Source organism: Mya arenaria, chromosome 1 (genome assembly GCF_026914265.1).
Source record: "Mya arenaria isolate MELC-2E11 chromosome 1, ASM2691426v1".
Lineage (NCBI taxonomy): Eukaryota > Metazoa > Mollusca > Bivalvia > Myida > Myidae > Mya > Mya arenaria.
The window spans coordinates 57,690,676-57,714,591 of record NC_069122.1 but is presented as its reverse complement, the minus strand read 5'-3'; the positions used below and the strand labels follow the sequence as shown (position 1 = coordinate 57,714,591).

Here is a 23,916-nt window from a genome sequence, read left to right as displayed (position 1 = left end):
TACTTGCTGCTATGGCATAGCTAAGGGCATAGTATTGAAGGTACTGAAAGCGAGTATCACTCGTGTGTGTTTGAGATGAAACATCTGACTACTCGACAGTCAACCGAGGATCAACTCGTTTCATTTCGCAATGTAACAACATGGAAGTTGTTGACAACGACATGTCAGAGGTTCTACAGAAGGTATTAGGTTCTAAGGTTAGGAAAGAGACATCGTGTGCACCAAAGCTTGCTTCTCTACTCCCAACAACAGAGGCATTTAATGACAATATCAAGCGAGCACATTTTCAAACGTGTGTTTGGAATTGTGCAAGTAAATCAGACCAACCAAACCTGGACCCGTTTGAAACTGGTTAGGAAAAAGGACACGCGATCTTTGGTCCCAATAATATTACCAAAACAAATTTCAGTGGCCTCATATGATGTGCTTTAAATGATAAAATGTTTATGTCAGTCAAATACCCAATGCAACACGCTTGCTGTCGTTGCAACAATGCGCATATGTCATGTTCAATATTTAGTAAATGTCAAGCATAAGAAAATTGCTACAATAAGCAAACAAAACAAATATATAAATCTTTGAATTGTCAAACTGAGTTCTCTATTTAAGTTAGAACTGATGTAGTAATTGTCCTAAAGCTTTTAATACATACCATAAACTACAGTGTAATTTTAAATAAAGAAAAATGCTACTTTTTTATACATTTGTAAACGATTGTGCCGTTATATTTAGTCTGTGTTAATTTATACTTTTTTGGCGGCCATATTGGATGCCATCTCGGTTAATATGTGTATTTATAATGCTATTTGTGATACCTATAGTGCATAAATACATTGTTATGTTAAAACGATATGCATGTGCATAAAAATTGATGGTATTTGCAACAAAACCTCTCTCAATTGTCAATTATTTTAGTTTGGCGGCCATTTTAGACGCCATAATGGCCTAAACATGGTATGAAATATTTTAGAATTGATCGGTTTGCAATATAAATGCTTTAAAGTATAGTTTTGCACAGGAATTAAATCATTAAAACAAAATTACGAGTTAATTGGTGATTTGGGTTAAATTTGGCGGCCATCTTGGACGCCATCTTGAATATCTGGATTTCCCCAAAGATGGCGCGAGGCCATCAAACGGATTCCTTAACTGGAGGGTCAAAGCTACTTAAAAACCCCAAAACATTTTCTATACACTCCGATGCAAGGTACTCGACTTCCGCTGCCGGACTATAACAAACATGGCGCTACATGTTGTTCCCCCATCTGCAGGAAATTGGCATAATCTAAGTAAGTGGAGATGCACTTTGTATATTTTAGATGAATTACTAGTAGAAGGTCTGTCTAGCTTCACGCTTTTTGCTCGTCTCGCCTGAACGATTACTTTAATAGTACGTTATGCCTTAAGGTTTAAGTTTTTTATATACATGTACGTGTTTACCAAAAAATATGGTTTAACGTTCCGCGTTCTCCGATCTCCCATGTACGATAGTTATGTGATAAAACAAAATGTTATCGACAACCACTTTAGAATGATATCAACTCCGTATACCATTTGAAGTAAATCAAGCTCTTTCTATGGTTTATATCGGATTGGAGATCTATATATGCAGTCAAACTTGATATTTATCGCTATCAATTAAATTAAATGAATTAATAAACGCCAAGTGGTTGTATTTTTTACAAGATAGGAAACAGTTATTTCATTTTTAAAAATTAAATCGACTTTAAACATGCGAAGGAAAAATGTGAATGAGGCCAATGTTGCAGACAATGTCTCTGAGGACGACGCAGATATAAGAAATGGAATGTTATATTCCGTGGAAGATACACCACCATGGTACTTATGCATCCTCTTAGGCTTTCAAGTAAGTTTGTTATTATATCTTTTTGTTCAATGTGGTTTTGTCAAAGCCTTGGCGTCATTGTCGTTTGCATCGTCGTTGAAGGCGTCGTCCTTGTTTGTGCGTCTAGATTGGTGTTGTCGTTGTTGGTAGTTTCGTTGTTGGTTGTGAAGATGGTGGTTGTGTCGCTGTTAGTTGTGTAGTTGTTGGTTGCGTAGTTGTTGGTTGTGTAGCTGTTGGTTGTGTAGTTGTTGGTTGTGTCGCTGTTGGTTGTGTAGTTGTTGGTTGTGTCGTTGTTGGTTGTGAAGTTGTTGGTTTTGTAGTTGTTGGTTGTGTAGTTGTTGGTTGTGTAGCTGTTGGTTGTGTCGTTGTTGGTTGTGTAGTTGTTGGTTGTGTAGTTGTTGGTTGTGTAGTTGGTGGTTATATAGTTGTTGGTTGTGTCGTTGTTGGCTGTGTCGCTGTTGGTTGTGCCGTTGTTGGTTTTGTCGCTGTTGGTTATGTCAATGTTGGCTGTGCCGCTGTTGGTTTTGTAGTTGTTGGTTGTGTAGTTGTTGGCTGTGTAGTTGTTGGCTGTGTCGCTGTTGGTTTTGTAGTTGTTGGCTGTGTCGCTGTTGGTTTTGTAGTTGTTGGCTGTGTCGCAGTTGGTTTTGTAGTTGTTGGCTGTGTCGCTGTTGGTTTTGTAGTTGTTGGTTGTGCCGTTGTTGGTTGTGTAGTTGTTGGTTGTGTAGTTGTTGGTTGTGTCGTTGTTGGCTGTGCCGCTGTTGGCTGTGTCGTTGTTGGTTGTGTAGTTGTTGGTTGTGTCATTGTTGGTTGTGTAGTTGTTGGTTGTGTCGTTGTTGGTTGTGTAGTTGTTGGTTGTGTCATTGTTGGTTGTGTAGTTGTTGGTTGTGTAGTTGTTGTCTGTGTCGCTGTTGGTTGTGTAGTTGTTGGTTGTGTAGTTGTTGGTTGTGTAGTTGTTGGTTGTGTAGTTGTTGGTTGTGTCGTTGTTGGTTGTGTCGTTGTTGGTTGTGTAGTTGTTGTCTGTGTCGCTGTTGGTTGTGTAGTTGTTGGTTGTGTAGCTGTTGGTTGTGTAGTTGTTGGTTGTGTAGTTGTTGGTTGTGTAGTTGTTGGTTGTGTCGTTGTTGGTTGTGTCGTTGTTGGTTGTGTAGTTGTTGGTTGTGTAGTTGTTGTCTGTGTCGCTGTTGGTTGTGTAGTTGTTGGTTGTGTAGTTGTTGGTTGTGTCGTTGTTGGTTGTGTAGTTGTTGGTTGTGTAGTTGTTGGTTATGTAGTTGTTGGTTGTGTAGTTGTTGGTTGTGTAGTTGTTGGTTGTGTAGTTGTTGGTTGTGTAGTTGTTGTCTGTGTCGTTGTTGGTTGTGTAGTTGTTGGTTGTGTCGTTGTTGGTTGTGTAGTTGTTGGTTGTGTCGCTGTTGCTTGTGTAGTTGTTGGTTGTGTAGTTGTTGGTTGTGTAGTTGTTGGTTGTTTGGTTGTGTAGTTGTTGGTTGTGTAGTTGTTGGTTGTGTAGTTGTTGGTTGTGTAGTTGTTGGTTGTGTAGTTGTTGGTTGTGTAGTTGTTGGTTGTGTCGTTGTTGGTTGTGTAGTTGTTGGTTGTGTCGTTGTTGGTTGTGTAGTTGTTGGTTGTGTAGTTGTTGGTTGTGTAGTTGTTGGTTGTGTAGTTGTTGGTTGTGTCGTTGTTGGTTGTGTAGTTGTTGGTTGTGTAGTTGTTGGTTGTGTAGTTGTTGGTTGTGTAGTTGTTGGTTGTGTAGCTGTTGGTTGTGTAGCTGTTGGTTGTGTAGTTGTTGGTTGTGTAGTTGTTGGTTGTGTAGTTGTTGGTTGTGTAGTTGTTGGTTGTATAGTTGTTGGTTGTGTAGTTGTTGGGTGTGTAGTTGTTGGTTGTGTAGTTGTTGGTTGTGTCGTTGTTGGTTGTGTAGTTGTTGGTTGTGTCGTTGTTGGTTGTGTAGTTGTTGGTTGTGTAGTTGTTGGTTGTGTATTTGTTGGTTGTGTATTTGTTGGTTGTGTAGTTGTTGGTTGTGTAGTTGTTGTCTGTGTAGTTGTTGTCTGTGTCGCTGTTGGATGTGTCGCTGTTGGTTGTGTAGTTGTTGGTTGTGTAGTTGTTGGTTGTGTAGTTGTTGGTTGTTGTAGTTGTTGGTTGTGTAGTTGTTGGTTGTGTAGTTGTTGGTTGTGTAGTTGTTGGTTGTGTAGTTGTTGGTTGTGTAGTTGTTGGTTGTGTAGTTGTTGGTTGTGTAGTTGTTGGTTGTGTCGCTGTTGGTTGTGTAGTTGTTGGTTGTGTAGTTGTTGGTTGTGTCGCTGTTGGTTGTGTAGTTGTTGGTTGTGTAGTTGTTGGTTGTGTAGTTGTTGTCTGTGTCGCTGTTGGTTGTGTAGTTGTTGGTTGTGTAGTTGTGTAGTTGTTGGTTGTGTAGTTGTTGGTTGTGTAGTTGTTGTCTGTGTAGTTGTTGGTTGTGTAGTTGTTGGCTGTGTAGTTGTTGGTTGTGTAGTTGTTGTCTGTGTCGCTGTTGGTTGTGTAGTTGTCGGTTGTGTAGTTGTGTAGTTGTTGGTTGTGTAGTTGTTGGTTGTGTAGTTGTTGTCTGTGTAGTTGTTGGTTGTGTAGTTGTTGGTTGTGTAGTTGTTGGTTGTGTAGTTGTTGGTTGTGTAGTTGTTGTCTGTGTAGTTGTTGGTTGTGTAGTTGTTGGTTGTGTAGTTGTTGGTTGTGTAGTTGTTGGTTGTGTAGTTGTTGTCTGTGTAGTTGTTGTCTGTGTAGTTGTTGTCTGTGTAGTTGTTGTCTGTGTAGTTGTTGGTTGTGTAGTTGTTGGTTGTGTAGTTGTTGTCTGTGTAGTTGTTGGTTGTGTAGTTGTTGGTTGTGTAGTTGTTGGTTGTGTAGTTGTTGGTTGTGTAGTTGTTGGTTGTGTAGTTGTTGGTTGTGTAGTTGTTGTCTGTGTAGCTGTTGGTTGTGTAGCTGTTGGTTGTGTAGTTGTTGGTTGTGTAGTTGTTGGTTGTGTAGTTGTTGGTTGTGTATTTGTTGGTTGTGTAGTTGTGTAGTTGTTGGTTGTGTAGTTGTTGGTTGTGTCGTTGTTGGTTGTGTAGTTGTTGGCTGTGTCGCTGTTGGTTGTGTAGTTGTTGGTTGTGTAGTTGTTGGTTGTGTAGTTGTTGGTTGTGTAGTTGTTGGTTGTGTAGTTGTTGGTTGTGTAGTTGTTGGTTGTGTAGTTGTTGGTTGTGTCGCTGTTGGTTGTGTAGTTGTTGGTTGTGTAGTTGTTGGTTGTGTAGTTGTTGGTTGTGTAGTTGTTGTCTGTGTCGCTGTTGGTTGTGTAGTTGTTGGTTGTGTAGTTGTTGGTTGTGTCGCTGTTGGTTGTGTAGTTGTTGGTTGTGTAGTTGTTGGTTGTGTAGTTGTTGGTTGTGTAGTTGTTGGTTGTGTAGTTGTTGGTTGTGTCGTTGTTGGATGTGTCGTTGATGGTTGTGTAGTTGTTGGTTGTGTAGTTGTTGGTTGTGTAGTTGTTGGTTGTGAAGTTGATTGCTACTTCGTCGTTGTCGTTGTTGGAGTCGTGGTTGGGGTCGTCGTTGTTGGTGTCGTCGTTGTCGTTTGCGTGGTCGTTGTTGGTGTTTTCGTTGTTGCCGTCGTCGTTGTTGGCTTCGTCGGTGGGTCAAAACTAACATGCTAGTCGAAATGTACCATAAAACGTGAAGCATTTTAATTGTACACCTTTTGTAAATGTACATGTATTTTTATGACAATATGCAATTGTGTAGCAAGTCTGATAGTTGTTTTATTTTGAAGTGTTTGAGATTTTATTTTAAAGACATTCATGATAAACTTCTATTTGTTTAGGTAAAATCAAGAATTGGAAATGAAATAAGGTACGCTATTTTTTGGGAGAAATTGGAGTCAGGCAATTATAATGTTTTGTGCTATGCCCCATGACCACGAACGATCGTTGGCAACCGTAAGCATATGCAAACATGACAGGTTTCAGGTTCATCCACTGCACTGTTCTGGTTTTATTTAATTTTGACGTTTTATTTTTCAGCATGTTGCAGATGTACATGTGTATAAAATACATTTGTTCCGGGATAGTTAAACCCTGACAAGTCAAACAAAGTATACGTTTAAATGATAACAATATTTGCTGCATTTTTGGGCGATTCTTCCGTTGTTAGTTAACGGACATACCAACGCAAGATAAATTACATATAGATCAGCCCGATATCTGCGTTGCTATGTGTTCTTCCTTTTCTTCTTATATGATTTTGTCCATTGAAACGCACTCATCTAAAAAGTTCTTTTTGCAGATGTGGAAGCATAAAAAATAAATGCCAATGTTTTGCTAAATATATCGATTGCTATTTACGATATCCAATGTTACAATCTTTCCAGCCAAGCAAATCTAAATTATATTATAAATTTGCTCACATATTTCGACTGTTTATACGATTAGAATTTGCAAATGGTGTCTTTTTTATGTGTGGGAACCAGTCACCCAACTCGTAGATACAGAATCATATAAACATCTTGTAAGAGAACCGGCTTAATATGCGAACAAATTCTCCCATAAAGGGCGCAGTTCATTACCTTTTTAAAAGGTGTATAAATAAGTTCGAACTACATGTATAGCATATATATATATATATATATACACCCGATAACATTGATATTTTCATAAGAATAAACTTCAATAGTTCACGTTATAATGATATTCTGAGATTTCTAAACTTTCTATACTGTGTTATCAGGGGCGGTTCCAGGATTCGACACGAGAGGGGGCGTAACTTAGGGGCGTACCCTTTTTACTTGCACCCCTCCCCCAGAAACGAAATTTATTTGGTTTAAAGGGTTGGCAGGGGGGTTGGTTGCGCCCACTCCCTGATTCCACTAGTGGTTATTATATGTTTTAATATAAAATACACCATACAAATCAAAGTGCCGGACGCACGAATAAGTTGAGTGCACGGCATTTATAAAATACCATCGCATCATGCTTATATATCGTTGTTCTTCAGCATTACTTGACCGCTGTCGGGGCGCTCATATCGGTCCCTATTCTGTTGAGCAGCCACTTCTGTATGGATAGGGACAAGGTTGGCCTCAGCGAGCTGATTGGCACAATCTTCTTTGTGTCCGGCCTGGCTACTCTTCTGCAGACGACGTTTGGTGTCAGGTGTGTAATATATACTTTGTGTTTTATTCATACCGATATAAATCTTAGAATTAATCGAGCATTTTTAACAGTTCCAAGCACCTTAACAAACACATTCATGGTCCCTTCCACTCGTCTGATGATCTTAAACTGAAAACAGACTGATCAAGAAAAGTCGCTCAAATTCTTTCAGTAAGCACGTACAACACAATTCCCGGGAAAAGCTTGTAAATAGTTTTGTTTCAACACTGTACTTATTTTGTATAATTATTCCCAGAGAAACGTGCACATTTTATCATTTTTATTTTACGTAGTTCAGTGGTTACATAAATCAAACGCCTTAACTTTTAAAGCTAGCCAATGCCATTTTTCAAAACGTTTCCATTTCTCACTCAGGCTACCGATCGTGCAAGGCGGAACCTTTTCCTTTGTGGCCCCTACTATAGCTATTATGGCCCAGTGGGGATGCCCGTATACAGAGGCTAGGGACAAATGTAAGCAGAGCTCGCGACACATAGTTATGTATTGTTTGATTCAAAATCGTCTACACCCGTAATCTCTTTATAAAAGTAATAACACTTTGGCATGATATTCACCATCCGAGGATGGTTATTCACCCACATACATCCATTTGATTTTCAGATGGCGAGTCAGTGAATTTCACAGCACTGGGTCTACCGGAAGTTGGAAGTGAGGAGCACAGAGACATTTGGATGGAGCGCATTAGAGAGGTTTGAACATAACATACACATTGTCTTTTCATATTAGGAATCATCTCTATTTTATAAATGCTATATAGATGGATTGCGTTAAAGAGGTACCAAATAAATGAAATGATGATGTGGTATCTTCTGATATTAGATCCTCAATGTACATAGTTTGTAGCTAAACTGTCATCCATGAATCATGATTAGTAGTTTTCCTTGAACAATTTACATAAACATACACTTTCTGGAAGTGTTAAAGTTAAATATAAATAATTTAACTGTAACATTCTATATTTGTTAAAAAATGCACCAAACGTGAAGTATTTTTCTTGCAGATACAAGGAGCTATCATAGTATCATCGGTTTTCCAAGTGGTGATTGGTTTCAGCGGTTTGATGGGTTTTGTATTAAGATTCATTGGACCCCTAGCTATCACCCCTACAATATCGCTTATTGGACTCTCCCTGTTTAAAACTGGCGCCGACATGGCCTCTACACAGTGGTGGATCGCTATAACGTGAGCAAGCTTCTCACTAATATAAGAAGTATAATAATCGCAAAGGGACTAGCTCATGTTAAGGCACCAACATTTTTTCTCGCTAATAGATCCGAAAACACTTGAATTATAACTATTTGTAAAAAACAACCTGAACTGAACTGGGGACCCGCTCCTCCACCCCCGCGCTGGTACAGTCAAGAACAACATAGACAACAGATACTTTATCCATATGTCCACTGGAACTCATACTTAGTTGACGGATATTTAAACCTTTATTGTAAACATTGGTAGTATATTTGTATTTCTTGATAAAGTCAATCAAGCAATCACACTACAACATTTTGTTAAAGCGTTAGTAACGGATTTCATACTTGTCGACTTCAAAGACAATATTTGAGCATATATCAGCATTTGTTAAAGAGTTCCAGCCATAAATATTTTAGTTTTGACACTGCAAAAAATCTGTAAAAAGTGCATTTTACAAGCGATGGACAAGTCCCTTTAAAATGTTTCCAATGAGAAGTCTCGTCAAACCGTCACGGATATCTTCCTCTCTGGTATGCATTGTCGAACCGTAATGATTATTTATGCATTTATGATAATTTTAATCATAAGAAAAACCGTCCATTTACATTTTAATGTTAAATTTATAGGCTGACTGCCTTAATTATTATTGAAATGTTATGTTAGTGGTATTTCAAAAACTCTTTAAAACTGACTTTCATTGCAGTGGGTTTACTGTATTATAAACCACTGTTTATTGTAAACACTGTCTTCATTTTGTTATGTAAATCAGAAAATGCATCCACTGTTACTAATTCAGTTCGAAACGTCCTGTTGTCACTAAACCTTCTTGCCAATGGACTGACCACGAGTCTTGCTCATCCATTAAAATATACTGTTCTTGAAAATTATTGTTTTTTAAAAGATACATGGAATATTGAATTTCGAAATTACAAGTAGCTAAGATCAGAGAAATGAAACCATATCCAATAGCCAGTATAGTGGGACTATTCCAGATGTCATTCATCGCAGGTCTCGCGGCATTTTGGGTACACAATTACTCAAAAAAAAAATCCATCGACCGGTTGAGGCAACATTCCCTCTTTGGATTAACATTTTGTTTTGGTCACACTTGGGGATGTAATGGGGTCAAACCATAATGCTGCTGTTATAGGGCGCAGGCAGACATTTATAAACTCAACAACAACAACAACAATAACAACAACAACAAAAACAACAACAACAACAACTGTGTCTGTTTTCAGAACTATCTTCTTGATAACAATATTCAGCCAGTATCTACGGGACGTTAACGTGCCGTGGTTTACATTCGGACGTGGCGGATGTCAGAGACGTGGTCTGCCGATATTTATACTTTTCCCGGTAATTTATATATTTGATTAAATAAAACAACAGCACATGTAAGCGGATGAAAGTAACCAGTAGTCATCGAATGTCGCAAGATCATTTGAGGCGAAATGACATACACAGTAGCTTTTCCTGCTGGAAGATTTCATTGGAAACCATTTCGAAGCCGTTAACATTTTAATGTAAGGTGTCACGGGTAGTTTATGTCAAGAACGCAAACAGGCAGCAAGCAGTTAGTGTCATAGGTATTTAGAATTTTCAACTTCAATCGAATACACACATATACTTTTTATCGTACACAGTGTCTGATAACATGCTACTAAAATTTCTTAGCTCTATTTCACACATGCGTTTTTTTAAACCTTTCATACACAACTGTATATTAAATACAATATTAACACATCCATATTCGTTAAATCAAGGTTCTCCTCGCGATGGGGATATCTTGGGGGATCTGCGCTGTTCTCACAGTCACCGACGTTCTACCCAGTAACGCCACAGAATGGGGCCATGTCGCACGGACCGACATAGAGGAGGACGTTCTGCAAAAGTCTCAGTGGTTCCGGTTTCCGTATCCAGGTAACACATGTTCCTGCTTGTACCCCCAGTAATGCACCAGTCATTTGAAACCACGCCCCAGGTCCGTGGAATAGCGGGGACTTTGACTTTCTGTCCAGCCAGTCCAGGGTAAAATCCCCGCCCTGTGGGTACAAACTGCTGGTAAAATCCCCGCCAAATTCCTCCGCACCCCGGGACACCGAGGTAAGGCCCATTCCGAGCTATTTTTGACACTGTCACTCTGGTCCGGATATAACTCATGGCCCTTTTGGTGAGTGGCGGACACCTATACCACTAGACCACATTCACCCTGGTTGGGATCGAATTCATGTCTTTGGTGACAGGCGGACATTTATAACACAATATCAAATTTACCCTGGTTGGGATCGAACCCACGACCTCTTGGATGAGAGGCGGACACCTATATCATTTGACCACACGCACTTAGATGGATATCGAACCTTCTACCTCTTTGTTGATAGGCTGACACCTTTTATCACTAGACCATTCTTACTGCGGTATGGGTCGAACCCACGACCTATTGGGTGAGAGGCGGACACCAATTTCACTTGTCCAATCTCTCTCAGATGGATATCGAACCTTCGAACTCATTGGTGAGAGGTTGACACCTTTTATCACTAGACCATTCTCACCGTGGTAGGGGTCGAACCCACGACCTCTTGCACAATCTCTCTCAGATGGGGATCGAACAATCGACCTCTGTGGTGAGAGGTGGACACCAGAACACTCCCACCCTGGTGGGGATCGAACCCCCGACCAATTTGGTGAAAGGCGGACACTTCTACACTACCAACCATGCACTTTTCGCACATCGCCGAGATTTGTTTGTTTACTGCGGACTTTATATTTCAATTCTTATTTTCAGTATACGCCGCGATTGAAGCATAATGCCCTCATTTCTGTATTTTTCTCCCGCGTTCCACCGCGTCGCGTCAACGCGAAACGCGGTGTTGCGAAGTGTTGATTAACGGTGATTAAGGTAGTTGTCAATGTTCTGAAGGCTATTTCTTTGTACCCGTCCTATAAAATTAATTCTTATCAGTTTTATTTAACTCATACAAACTCGACATGTAATCTAATAGTCTTGGCTTGTAGTTTGATCACTGAAAAGTCATTTTGCAGCTGTGCAAGTATTTAGCCGATATTGTCACCTTATTCGCAGAAATCTAAATTTCGAATTCCTTCGTTAAACTTGTGCGATAGTGAGTAAACGATGTATTGAAAAAAAAACTGCGCACGTTTTTCTGGTTATGTATTTAATATCTATATAAGAGCGATGTCTTTACATTGAATTTAAATGAATCGATACTTTAACAAACACTCAATATTCCAGCGACACAATTATCAAGTTTAGTTAATAATGTTTACCGTCGCAATTGAGTGAAATCCATTGTGCGAGCACGGTTCAATTTACCACAGAGACTTAAAAGCATGATGCAGATCCCAACAGCTGCCCTTCGCTTACTTTAAATAGTTGCCAGTTGGGTAAAATCAGTCTTGACCATGAATATAAAAAATAAAACAATGTATGTGCTGCTTATCACGTCATTGGACGCAATACAATTATTAAAATCATGCTTTGTCGACGATATTTCAACATATTATACAAGCTAAAAATCCTAGTATAACCCTGTTGGATTTTGAGCTTTTTTAATATGTTAAAATATCGTCGACAAATCATGATTAATAGTGGTATTGTGTCCCATGACGTGATTTACAAGTACAATATTCTATTTGTTCCAATGGTACCTGTTGAAATACCTGAATATCGCGACAAGGCGCATCGCTGCAATATGCCGCGTGCATGTGTTCGGAAGTCGTACGCTGTAGCAGCAGATGCACGCGGCGTTGGCTACTGTGGAATATATCGCGGCGATTTTCCGCGATGACCCAATCTCGGCCGCAGTGACAACGCAATTGCATAACACGGGTTATTTGTAGTATATCACTATAGCTTTCTCATCATTGTCTCATTATTTAATTAGTAACGATTAGAAACGATTTCAATTCACCTTATTTCCGTTTTAGGACAATGGGGATTGCCAACTGTCAGCGCTGCCAGCGTGTTCGGAATGTTAGCAGGAGTCCTCGCTTCAATGATCGAGTCAGTTGGTGATTACTACGCATGCGCAAGATTATCTGGAGCCCCACCACCACCAACACACGCAGTCAACCGGGGAATAGGCATTGAGGGAATTGGTTGTATTCTTGCTGGGGCGTGGGGATCAGGAAACGGGACCACCTCTTACAGTGAGAACATCGGAGCTATTGGTGTCACTAAGGTATACCTTTTCTTTGTATATGCCATTACCATACGCTTTAAGGGAAGTACACGGAAAATATAAGACATGTAGTAATTAGTGTTGTGCCGATGATCGATTATAATCGACAATTGATCGGAAAGGCCTACGTCGGCGACAATCGATAGTGAAATTTGAACAATCGATTATAGAAACAATGGACATAACCGCTACCGACTACCAGTGAAAAAATGTCATGAAAATATGTTTTGTTTCTGGTTAATGCTTGTTAATGTTGAAATGTTAAGGTGTTACTAATTTAAGTTATCTAGTCATATTCGTATCAAGTCAGTAAGTCACTACAGTACCTTATTACAAATTTTCTTTGTAATTTAACTGTTAAAGAATTGGTTCTCAACTTTTCATGTTTGTTCTCATGATTTTTAAAACATGTTACCGTTTACTTCTTACCATGTAAGAATTTAGTTTTCTCAGTTTTCGTAAAAAATGTTCTTGGAGAATATATAGAATTTTCAACTGCTTGTTGAACTTATAACTGACTGATAATTAAAAAGAAATTGATATCTTCCTTTGTGTTTATTTTTACATGAATACAATACTAAATGTAAGACAAAAATTAGAGCCTGTGCTTTCATGTTCTGTAATAGTAACTTGTAAACATGAAAGGATAGTTGCGATCTGAATAAATAATGTAATTTATACAAAAAAATGTACAAACAATTTTGTAAGGGAACATTGGTGCTTAAAACTGATGCATGTACTGTATCTGCATGCTTTAAATATGATGACCAAAGATAATTAAGTAAAGATTGAATCAATTAATAATCGATCATTGATCGGTTTCATAAACCGATTATCGATAGTATTTTTTGTGTCCGATTCCCATCACTAGTAGTAATAACCTTTAAATATAGTTGATAACATTTGAAGATGGTTACAATTGTATCCCTTTCTTTTTAAGGCCTGTTAAAGTGTTATAAATTAAAACTGATGTTTTGTTTTCTTAGCACTCTTATACCTTGAATAAATCAAGTAACCAGTTTAATTCATTAATACTTCATCAGTTTGTAAGGGGTTTGGGAAAGTAAATGTATATTTATACTTTTTAAAATTATTTGGAACATTCTCATAAATAACAAAACCCTAAATATCAACCAAAAATTTGTTTTCCCAAAAACTACTTATATTCTAATTAAAGGTTGACGTGTCAAGACCCTCGTATGGAGGATGGTGTTTTCGCAAAGCTTGTAACTAACTTAACATTCTCCATACATCTTGCATTCTTCTCAGAATATAATTAAGTTTCAGAAAATGTACTACTTCAATACATTGCCAGCAACAAAATGGATATTTTAAGACCCAAACTCCGAAAAACCCTTGGTAGGCAATCCCTAATCACGATCGAAATCTGTGTTTTCAACAATATTTCGCTCGCCTGTGGTCCTTACTTCCTTTTAAAAATGCTTACGCAACACGGAAAAATGACTATCAATGCTGCTTTATTCATGTTTGGTCAATATTGAGCACCATCATGAGTATGTATCTGTAAACTCTTGTGTTGAAAGTGTAAGCGGAGAGTGGACTGCAAATGCTGCCGTATTCATGTTGTCAATATTAAGCACATTACTGATGTGTACCTGTTAGCTGTCAAGCTTGTGGCATAAGGGTCGAGCAGGTCAAAGAAAGGTCTATCAATGCTGACGTGTATCGGTTAACTCTCAGATTGGGGATGTGAGGGTCGTGCAGGTTGCAGAAAGCTCTATCAATGCTGACGTGTATCGGTTAACTCTCAGGTTTGGAGTGTTAGGGTCGTGCAGATCGGAGAAGGTCTATCAATGCTTACGTGTATCGGTTAACTCTCAGGTTTGGAGTGTTAGGGTCGTGCAGGTCGGAGAAGGTCTATCAATGCTTACGTGTATCGGTTAACTCTCAGGTTTGGAGTGTTAGGGTCGTGCAGGTGGGAGAAAGGTCTATCAATGCTGACGTGTATCGGTTAACTCTCAGGTTTGGAGTGTTAGGGTCGTGCAGGTCGGAGAAGGTCTATCAATGCTTACGTGTATCGGTTAACTCTCAGGTTCGAGTGTTAGGGTCGTGCAGGTGGGAGAAGGTCTATCAATGCTGACGTGTATCGGTTAACTCTCAGGTTTGGAGTGTTAGGGTCGTGCATGTCGGAGAAGGTCTATCAATACTGACGTGTATCGGTTAACTCTCAGGTTCGAGAGTTAGGGTCGTGCAGGTCGGAGAAGGTCTATCAATGCTTACGTGTATCGGTTAACTCTCAGGTTTGGAGTGTTAGGGTCGTGCAGGTGGGAGAAAGGTCTATCAATGCTTACGTGTATCGGTTAACTCTCAGGTTTGGAGTGTTAGGGTCGTGCAGGTCGGAGAAGGTCTATCAATGCTGACGTGTATCGGTTAACTCTCAGGTTTGGAGTGTTAGGGCCGTGCAGGTTGCAGAAAGCTCTATCAATACTGACGTGTATCGGTTAACTCTCAGGTTTGGAGTGTTAGGGTCGTGCAGGTGGGAGAAAGGTCTATCAATACTGACGTGTATCGGTTAACTCTCAGGTTGGAGTGTTAGGGTCGTGCAGGTGGGAGAAAGGTCTACCAATACTGACGTGTATCGGTTAACTCTCAGGTTTGGAGTGATAGGGTCGTGCAGGTGGGAGAAAGGTCTATCAATGCTGACGTGTATCGGTTAACTCTCAGGTTGGAGTGTTAGGGTCGTGCAGGTTGGAGAAAGCTCTATCAATGCTGACGTGTATCGGTTAACTCTCAGGTTTGGAGTGTTACTGTCGTGCAGGTGGGAGAAAGGTCTATCAATGCTTACGTGTATCGGTTAACTCTCAGGTTCGAGTGTTAGGGTCGTGCAGGTTGGAGAAAGCTCTATCAATGCTGACGTGTATCGGTTAACTCTCAGGTTTGGAGTGTTAGGGTCGTGCAGGTGGGAGAAAGGTCTATCAATGCTGACGTGTATCGGTTAACTCTCAGGTTTGGAGCGTTAGGGTCGTGCAGGTGGGAGAAAGGTTTATCAATGCTGACGTGTATCGGTTAACTCTCAGGTTTGGAGTGTTAGGGTCGTGCAGGTCGGAGAAGGTCTATCAATGCTGACGTGTATCGGTTAACTCTCAGGTTTGGAGTGTTAGGGCCGTGCAGGTTGCAGAAAGCTCTATCAATACTGACGTGTATCGGTTAACTCTCAGGTTTGGAGTGTTAGGGTCGTGCAGGTGGGAGAAAGGTCTATCAATACTGACGTGTATCGGTTAACTCTCAGGTTGGAGTGTTAGGGTCGTGCAGGTGGGAGAAAGGTCTATCAATACTGACGTGTATCGGTTAACCTTCAGGTTTGGAGTGTTAGGGTCGTGCAGGTGGGAGAAAGGTCTATCAATGCTGACGTGTATCGGTTAACTCTCAGGTTGGAGTGTTAGGGTCGTGCAGGTTGGAGAAAGCTCTATCAATGCTGACGTGTATCGTTTAACTCTCAGGTTTGGAGTGTTACTGTCGTGCAGGTGGGAGAAAGGTCTATCAATGCTTACGTGTATCAGTTAACTCTCAGGTTCGAGTGTTAGGGTCGTGCAGGTTGGAGAAAGCTCTATCAATGCTGACGTGTATCGGTTAACTCTCAGGTTTGGAGTGTTAGGGTCGTGCAGGTGGGAGAAAGGTCTATCAATGCTGACGTGTATCGGTTAACTCTCAGGTTTGGAGCGTTAGGGTCGTGCAGGTGGGAGAAAGGTTTATCAATGCTGACGTGTATCGGTTAACTCTCAGGTTTGGAGTGTTAGGGTCGTGCAGGTTGGAGAAGGTCTATCAATGCTGACGTGTATCGGTTAACTCTCAGGTTCGAGTGTAAGGGTCGTGCAGGTGGGAGAAAGGTCTATCAATGCTTACGTGTATCGGTTAACTCTCAGGTTCGAGTGTTAGGGTCGTGCAGGTTGGAGAAAGCTCTATCAATGCTGACGTGTATCGGTTAACTCTCAGGTTTGGAGTGTTAGGGTCGTGCAGGTGGGAGAAAGGTCTATCAATGCTGACGTGTATCGGTTAACTCTCAGGTTTGGAGTGGTAGGGTCGTGCAGGTCGGAGAAAGGTCTATCAATGCTTACGTGTATCGGTTAACTCTCAGGTTGGAGTGTTAGGGTCGTGCAGGTGGGAGAAAGGTCTATCAATGCTTACGTGTATCGGTTAACTCTCAGGTTTGGAGTGTTAGGGTCGTGCAGGTGGGAGAAAGGTCTATCAATGCTTACGTGTATCGGTTAACTCTCAGGTTCGAGTGTTAGGGTCGTGCAGGTGGGAGAAAGCTCTATCAATGCTGACGTGTATCGGTTAACTCTCAGGTTTGGAGTGTTAGGGTCGTGCAGGTGGGAGAAAGGTCTATCAATGCTAACGTGTATCGGTTAACTCTCAGGTTGGAGTTGTTAGAGTCGTGTCACAGAAGCGGCCTTATTAATGTTTCATGACCATTGAAAACCGTTTTAAACATACTGATTGTTAATATGTTACCTCTCAGGTTGGAAGTGTAAGAGTCGTGCAAGTCGGTGGAATAGTGATGTTGTTGTTGGGATGCTTTGGTAAATTTGGAGCTCTCTTTGCAACTATACCTGCTCCAGTCGTTGGCGGAATGTTTATGGTTACTTTCGGTAACACTTTTACTATTTTCATGTTTGCATTATTTTTTACTTATCAATTCAATTGCGGTGTCCAAAAATTTTATCATGTTGATAGATTTTAATAAAAGTTTACAGGAGTGAATAGCCTTAAGATATCATTAATAGATTAAATAATAATTCTTGTTTAAAATTGCGATATAATTTGTATGACTACCGTTATTTGTTATTCAGATTATTTTGTTTATGCTTTAATGGAAACTACATACAGCTCTACAGCCCTCAGCGGAACTATATGACATATTTCAACAAAGCAGTATATTAGTATTTCCAAACTCGGACTCTATATGTATTCCAGGTATGGTTACGGCGGTGGGGTTATCGAACCTGCAGTACGTGGACTTGAACTCTTCGCGGAACATTTTCATTCTAGGCTTGTCCTTGTTCTTTGGACTTAGTGCTCCCTTTTGGGTGGCTAACAACCCAACCGCAATTGACACAGGTAAATATACTAGCAGGAAACGTGACTGTGCTTGCAATGAAATTGTAATTGTAAATATATAAGTAATTCAATGCTTTCCAATGAAAATGATGTATATGATAATACGGTGGCAACAACGTGGACATGCGCAGTAGTTTCATTTTACGAAGCTCGTATAACAAGGCAAAATACTAAAGTCTAAGTTTACTAAACAGGTACACGCAACATAAAACATGTACACGCAACATAAAACAGGTACATAAAACAGGCACACGCGACATAAAACAGGTACACGCATCATAATACAGGACGCAACATAAAACAGGTACACGCAACATAAAACAGGACGCAACATGAAACAGGTACACGCAACATAACACAGGTACACGCAACATACAAACTAACAAAGACCATACCTGCAACAACATATCTTCATTAAAAAATGTTGGGCTTAAACCATTTCAAACATACTGCACACAGCAAAAAAGTTCACTTATTCCTGTTTGTCAAATTAGACGATGTATCTTGACTACTCTGTTGCATATGACAAGATATGCTATTGACCTTTGCAGGAAGCACAGTTGCTGACCAGATTTTCTCTGTGCTACTTAGTACAAGCATGTTTGTGGGTGGTTTCATTGGGTTTGTTTTGGACAACACTATTCCAGGTCAGTAGTAAAACATTACTTAGCTTTATTAAAATGTGGGTTCGATACGTGTTACATTAAGACCTTTTAGTGGCAATGTAGTAAAGGAAATTTCGACGATTTACTTTTAACAATGGCTTCTTTGGGAATTGAGAAAGTAACATACCGAGGTTAATTGTTTGTTTCAGTGTAAGATCGCAATTCAGTTCACCGAGAGAGCACCAAAAGAGGATATAACATTTCAGCTAATTGTAGTTGTTCATAACCGCACCAAATTGTTTGCTAACGTAATGCCATTTCGAAAATAAAATCTTTGAAACTGTGTTCCAGCCCTATGCGCGCTGAAGATTATTTTGGGAGTGAGAGCGGGTTAAAAAATTTAAATAACAGACTTTTGAATGTTTAAACAATCTCAACAAACCACCGGAAAGCATATAATAAGGTCGTTGAAACATAGTTATAATGTTAAGCATATTTTGCCGATAAGTATAGTAATATTTTATTGTAATAAACCATCATCACTCATAGAAAACAATAACTAATCTGGGTTGATACACGATATTCATCTAGCCATTCTTTTATTGCAGGGACACCTAAGGAACGCGGTCTGTTGGACTGGAGAAAGTTGAGTACAGGGACGGCTGAAAGTCAGAATACAAGAATGCATATTTATGACTTGCCTCTTATCCAACCATACCTAGACAATATTTCCTGTCTGAAATACATGCCATTTTGTCCAAACTTTATGAATAAGGGTGACAAGTATCAAAAGAAAGAAGAGAATGGTGTTGAAATGAACGGGGACAATATAAAAAGCGGTATTGACAATACTGCCATAGTACTTGATGATGAACATGAATTAAATGCGCATTTGTGAATATGTTAAATGTGTGTTTGAATCTCTCAATGCGTGCATGTAAAGATTTGTGCATAACTATTGCAAACGATTGTTTTGGAAAATGAACTATCATCTCCCGGTGTTTCTCTGTAATAAAGTTGTAGTCTACATATTTGCTTTAGAACACTACGATGGATCATCTTTGGTATCTGAATTGGATATTCGAAGATTCAACAGTCTACTTATCATTTGCATGTGTAATCTGTGGAAGAAGATATGCTGAATATAAATGCTTAATTATAAATTAGTTCTCAGTTCTGGTCCATTCTTGAAGAATCCTTTGAAACACAGAATACTCCAAGATAATGAAAACAACAGTTTTGGTTTGGTTGAAGCTGTTCATTGATAGTAGTGAGAAATGCAAGACTAACATTTTCTTCAAACTTTAGGTGACTTTGGACAGTCTTTTTGCTAGACCAGTGTTTAAGCTTGAACAAGATCACAGTGTTTTTGCTTGAACAAATTCATAGTGTTTTTGCTTGTACAAGATTACAGTGTATTTGCTTGAACAAGTTCCTAATGTTTATGCTTGAACAAGTTCATAGTGTTTATGCTTGAACAAGTTCATAGTGTTTATGCTTAAACAAAATCATAGTGTTTATGCTTGAAAAAATTCACAGTGTTTTTGCTTAAACAAGATCACAGTGTGTTTGCTTGAACAACTTCCCAATGTTTATGCTTGAACAAGATCACAGTTTTTTGCTTGAACAAGTTCATAGTGTTTTTGCTTAAACAAGATTACAGTGTTATTGCTTGAACAACTTCCCAATGTTTATGCTTGAACAAGATCACAGTGTTTTTGCTTGAACAAGTTCATAGTGTTTTTGCTTAAACAAGATCACAGTGTGTTTGCTTGAACAACTTCCCAATGTTTATGCTTGAACAAGATCACATATTTTTTGCTTGAACAAGTTCATAGTGTTTTTGCTTAAACAAGATTACAGTGTTATTGCTTGAACAAGTTCCCAATGTTTATGCTTGAACAAGTTCATAGTGTTTATGCTTAAACAAAATCATAGTGTTTATGCTTGAAAAAATTCACAGTGTTTTTGCTTAAACAAGATCACAGTGTGTTTGCTTGAACAACTTCCCAATGTTTATGCTTGAACAAGATCACAGTGTTTTTGCTTGAACAAGTTCATAGTGTTTTTGCTTAAACAAGATTACAGTGTTATTGCTTGAACAAGTTCCCAATGTTTATGCTTGAACAAGATCACAGTGTTTATGCTTGAACAAGAGCACAGTGTTTATGCTTGAACAAGAGAACAGTGGTTGTTGCAGTTTGTCTCGTACATATTGCTCCTTTTTTATCGAAGAGAAAACCTTTCTTGTTCCTGTACGTATAGCTACCCGAGTACCGGAGGGCTCCCCTCGAGATTTCGTACAAACATATTCAGAACTTTACGTAACTAAATAATGTATGCTTATCTAAATGTACATGGAAACTCATTTGAAGGTAATAGCATTTGTTATTGCAGTTTGCGGATAAGAAGAGCATGACTTTAAAGACGGAGCTTAGTAAAAACAGAGTAGAAAAACGAAGGGTTCCTAAACAGAACGTAGAAAAAAGTATGGTCATTATAAAAAGTAGGGCACACGTAGGAGCCTTTTGAAAAAGTTATGACAAGTACGGGCCTGATTGAAATTAAGGAAAAGTAGTAACCTATCAAAAGGTAGGAGCCTAACAACAGGTATGGAAAAGTAGTGGTCTTAAAAGGAACCTATCAAAAAGTAGGGAAAAGTAGTTGCCTTAACAAAAGTAGAAAAAGAAGGCACTCTCAAAAAGAAGGGAAACGAAGGAGCATTACATAATGTAGGGAAAAGTAGGACTCTTAAGAAAGAAGGAAAAAGTAGGACTCTTAAGAAAGAAGGGAAAAGTAGGACTCTTAAGAAAGAAGAGAAAAGTAGGACTCTTAAGAAAGAAGGGAAAAGTAGGACTCTTAAGAAAGAAGAGAAAAGTAGGACTCTTAAGAAAGAAGGGAAAAGTAGGACCATTAAGAAAGAAGGGAAAAGTAGGACTCTTAAGAAAGAAGGGAAAAGTAGGACCATTAAGAAAGAAGGGAAAAGTAGGACTCTTAAGAAAGAAGGGAAAAGTAGGACTCTTAAGAAAGAAGGGAAAAGTAGGAACCTGACAAAAAGTAGGGAAAAGTAGGAACCTGACAAAAAGTAGGGAAAAGTAGGACTCTTAAGAAATAAGGGAAAAGTAGGACTCTTAAGAAGGAAGGGAAAAGTAGGACTCTTAAGAAAGAAGGGAAAAGTAGGACTCTTAAGAAAGAAGGGAAAAGTAGGAACCTGACAAAAAGTAGGAAAAAGTAGGAACCTGACAAAAAGTAGGCAAAAGTAGGAGACTTACAAAAAAGTAGGAAAAAGAGGGAGCATGACAAAAAATCAGGGAAAAGTAGAAGCCTGACAAAAAGTAAGAGCCAGACCAAAAAGGAGCCTGAACAGGTAGGGGAATGAAGGCCTAACAAAAAGTAAGAAGGAGCCTACAAAAGTAGAAACCTAACAAAAAGTAAGTAATAAGTATGAGCGTAAAAAAAGAAGCAGGGGAAGGTAGGGCACGATTGAACACCCTCCAATCAGACAGACCAGTTGTATTACATACATTCAGGTTATTTGACAGTTCTCACATTTATTGAAAATGATCATTTTTAAAATAAAAAACAAACGTCCGTTGCATGGAAACAGCTCTATCAAAATACCCGTTATGTTTAAAACCTAAAATATGCGAAACAAGTGTACGGTATAAGTATCAAAATTACTTTTTTGTTCCAGCTTTCATTGGAAAACCCTGAAGGAAAAACTCTTGGTTACACTCACTAACATTGGACCCCCTTTCACAACTTTGACTATCTCCATAAGACATAATTATACACTTTAGCCGGACTTAAGGTATAATTGCATCACATACTATTGTCGCCACTCCGTCAGCGTTTAATTCACCAGCTTCACCATTTGTCAAACACCTGAAGTGAAACTTGTCGACGAAATTTTGATACAAAGCAGGGATTGTATAAAACCAATTGGTGTTAACCACTTGATTGTACGCATGAATGAATGTGTGTCGTAGATGAACTTAACAGGAATGTGAGTTCCATTATATTATAAATGTTAGTATTGTTAATGTAATCAAACACAAAAAACTCGGATTTTGCATAATTAAAACGGATGTTTTTAAATTGCCGTTGTTTATTGTTGGTTTGGGTTAAATAGCTTAACTAGGGATGTGAAAGTGGGTTTGTGTTCAAAACTGGAGTTTAAGAAGTGAGCTTGAAAATTTGCTATTATATTAAATTAGACCGGCTCACTACCTGTGCACCCATCTGTTAAATATAAATAACTTGTATTCTGATTGATTCAGAGGGTTCCGAGTGGTACAGGTACGACAGTAAACATTGTGTGAGGAGTTGAGAAAATCTTACAATGGATTATTTAAAATAATTAGCAGTGAAGACAAAACATTGGTATACAGGCCGATCTCTTAAACCCTTAATTGGCATGGTCATTTAAATGTACCCACAATAATTGGAATGTGTTTTATTTCACTTGTCTAACAGCCAGTAAATGCAAAATTACGGGGACTGTTTATAGTTCCCGGCGATATATCCGATATGACGCGTGTATAGTGTCATCAAGTTCACACCTATGGCATTATGGGTCCATCGTTGTAAAAACAAGACAGACGAAGATGACAGTTGTAGGCAAAAAGTTTATTAATTTATTAATTCAACAAAAACATCGAATATTCGAATACCTATTTTGACATTCGAATACCAAACGTTCGATCGAATATTCGAATATTCGTTTGCATCCCTAATTATTTTCAATCAGAGCGCGAAAAGGGTTCCAAATTTCCTATTGAGCATTTTTGTGTGTGGTTTCTTGGTGATGTCTTTTCAATTAAGAACGTATGGCTGAATAGTGCCTTGAATTCATTTTCTAGTTACGATTTTTTCCATAAATTAAAGTATTACCACAAAGGCACGTAACATTGACTTATGGACAGGGCCGAACATTTCAGCCCCTGAAACTGTTCCAATTGTTGCAGATTTTCTTTTGATATAAAATGTTTAGAACAGTTACCACGTAAACAAAGTTATCAACAACATCTAACATGAATGTATGGATGGATAGTTAAATAATTAATTTAACAACCTTAATGTTTAAATCCTAATTCTTTCTTCAAACCAACTTTTGCCCTGTGGCATTTCTTAACTATGTTACCAACGTTTGGTAATTTTGTTAAATTTCGATGCCAGCCATGACTAAGCCACAAACACCTTTACTGAACGCAGGGATGTATACCCTATATAACTTTGAATTGAAACGACATTGCCTACTGATGTGCAGTAATGCTCGAAAAATAAATATAGATGAAGTTTAGGCAGTTTATATAATAGCATTTCATTTCGCTTGAAATCGGACGAGAAATGGCATATTTTCAATAATTAATGGTACAAGAACTTGCTTGTTTTGGTCAATTTTCTTTGTCTACTCATAAAATCCTTTCAAATGATACCAGCATAATTTGAAGTCACAAGGCATCGAATAATCATACAATCTTACATCAGATACTTTAAACATAACTAACCTCATGACAAGCCCGATGATTTAGACCGCGTAACTTATTGTTAAATGTCTAGTTATCGTACAGTTGTAAGTTATATAAAACTGTTTAATTGTTTTGATTAAAGTTAGCCGAATTGTACATGGATTGTTCCGTAGTTCCGAAGTACTAAATATTTAGTGAGTTGTCTTTTTTGAATGCACTACGTAATGAACCAGAATGTGTGTTTGGTTGTGGTCACCAAGCCGGACAAGTGGGTTTCCCCCGGGTGCTCCGGTTTCCCCTACAACACATGACCACACTCTCGAGTAACGTACCAACGAGAGTGATTGATATAAAGTTCAAACAATGTAGTGTTGTAATA

The 23,916-nt window shown here is 38.9% G+C and overlaps 1 protein-coding gene across 1 annotated transcript; it reads left to right on the top strand.

The window, feature by feature from the left end:
- Nucleotides 1-1,474: 1,474 nt before the first annotated feature.
- Nucleotides 1,475-20,049, top strand: LOC128240637 (solute carrier family 23 member 1-like). Its single transcript, XM_052957352.1, has 12 exons — nt 1,475-1,867; nt 6,808-6,965; nt 7,341-7,438; nt 7,587-7,675; nt 7,987-8,168; nt 9,419-9,536; nt 9,944-10,100; nt 12,129-12,382; nt 16,863-16,992; nt 17,318-17,461; nt 18,013-18,108; nt 18,675-20,049. The coding sequence occupies exons 1-12, from the start codon at nt 1,733-1,735 to the stop codon at nt 18,962-18,964; spliced, it is 1,851 nt and encodes a 616-aa protein (XP_052813312.1). The 5' UTR covers nt 1,475-1,732; the 3' UTR covers nt 18,965-20,049.
- The last annotated feature ends 3,867 nt before the right edge of the window (nt 20,050-23,916 follow it).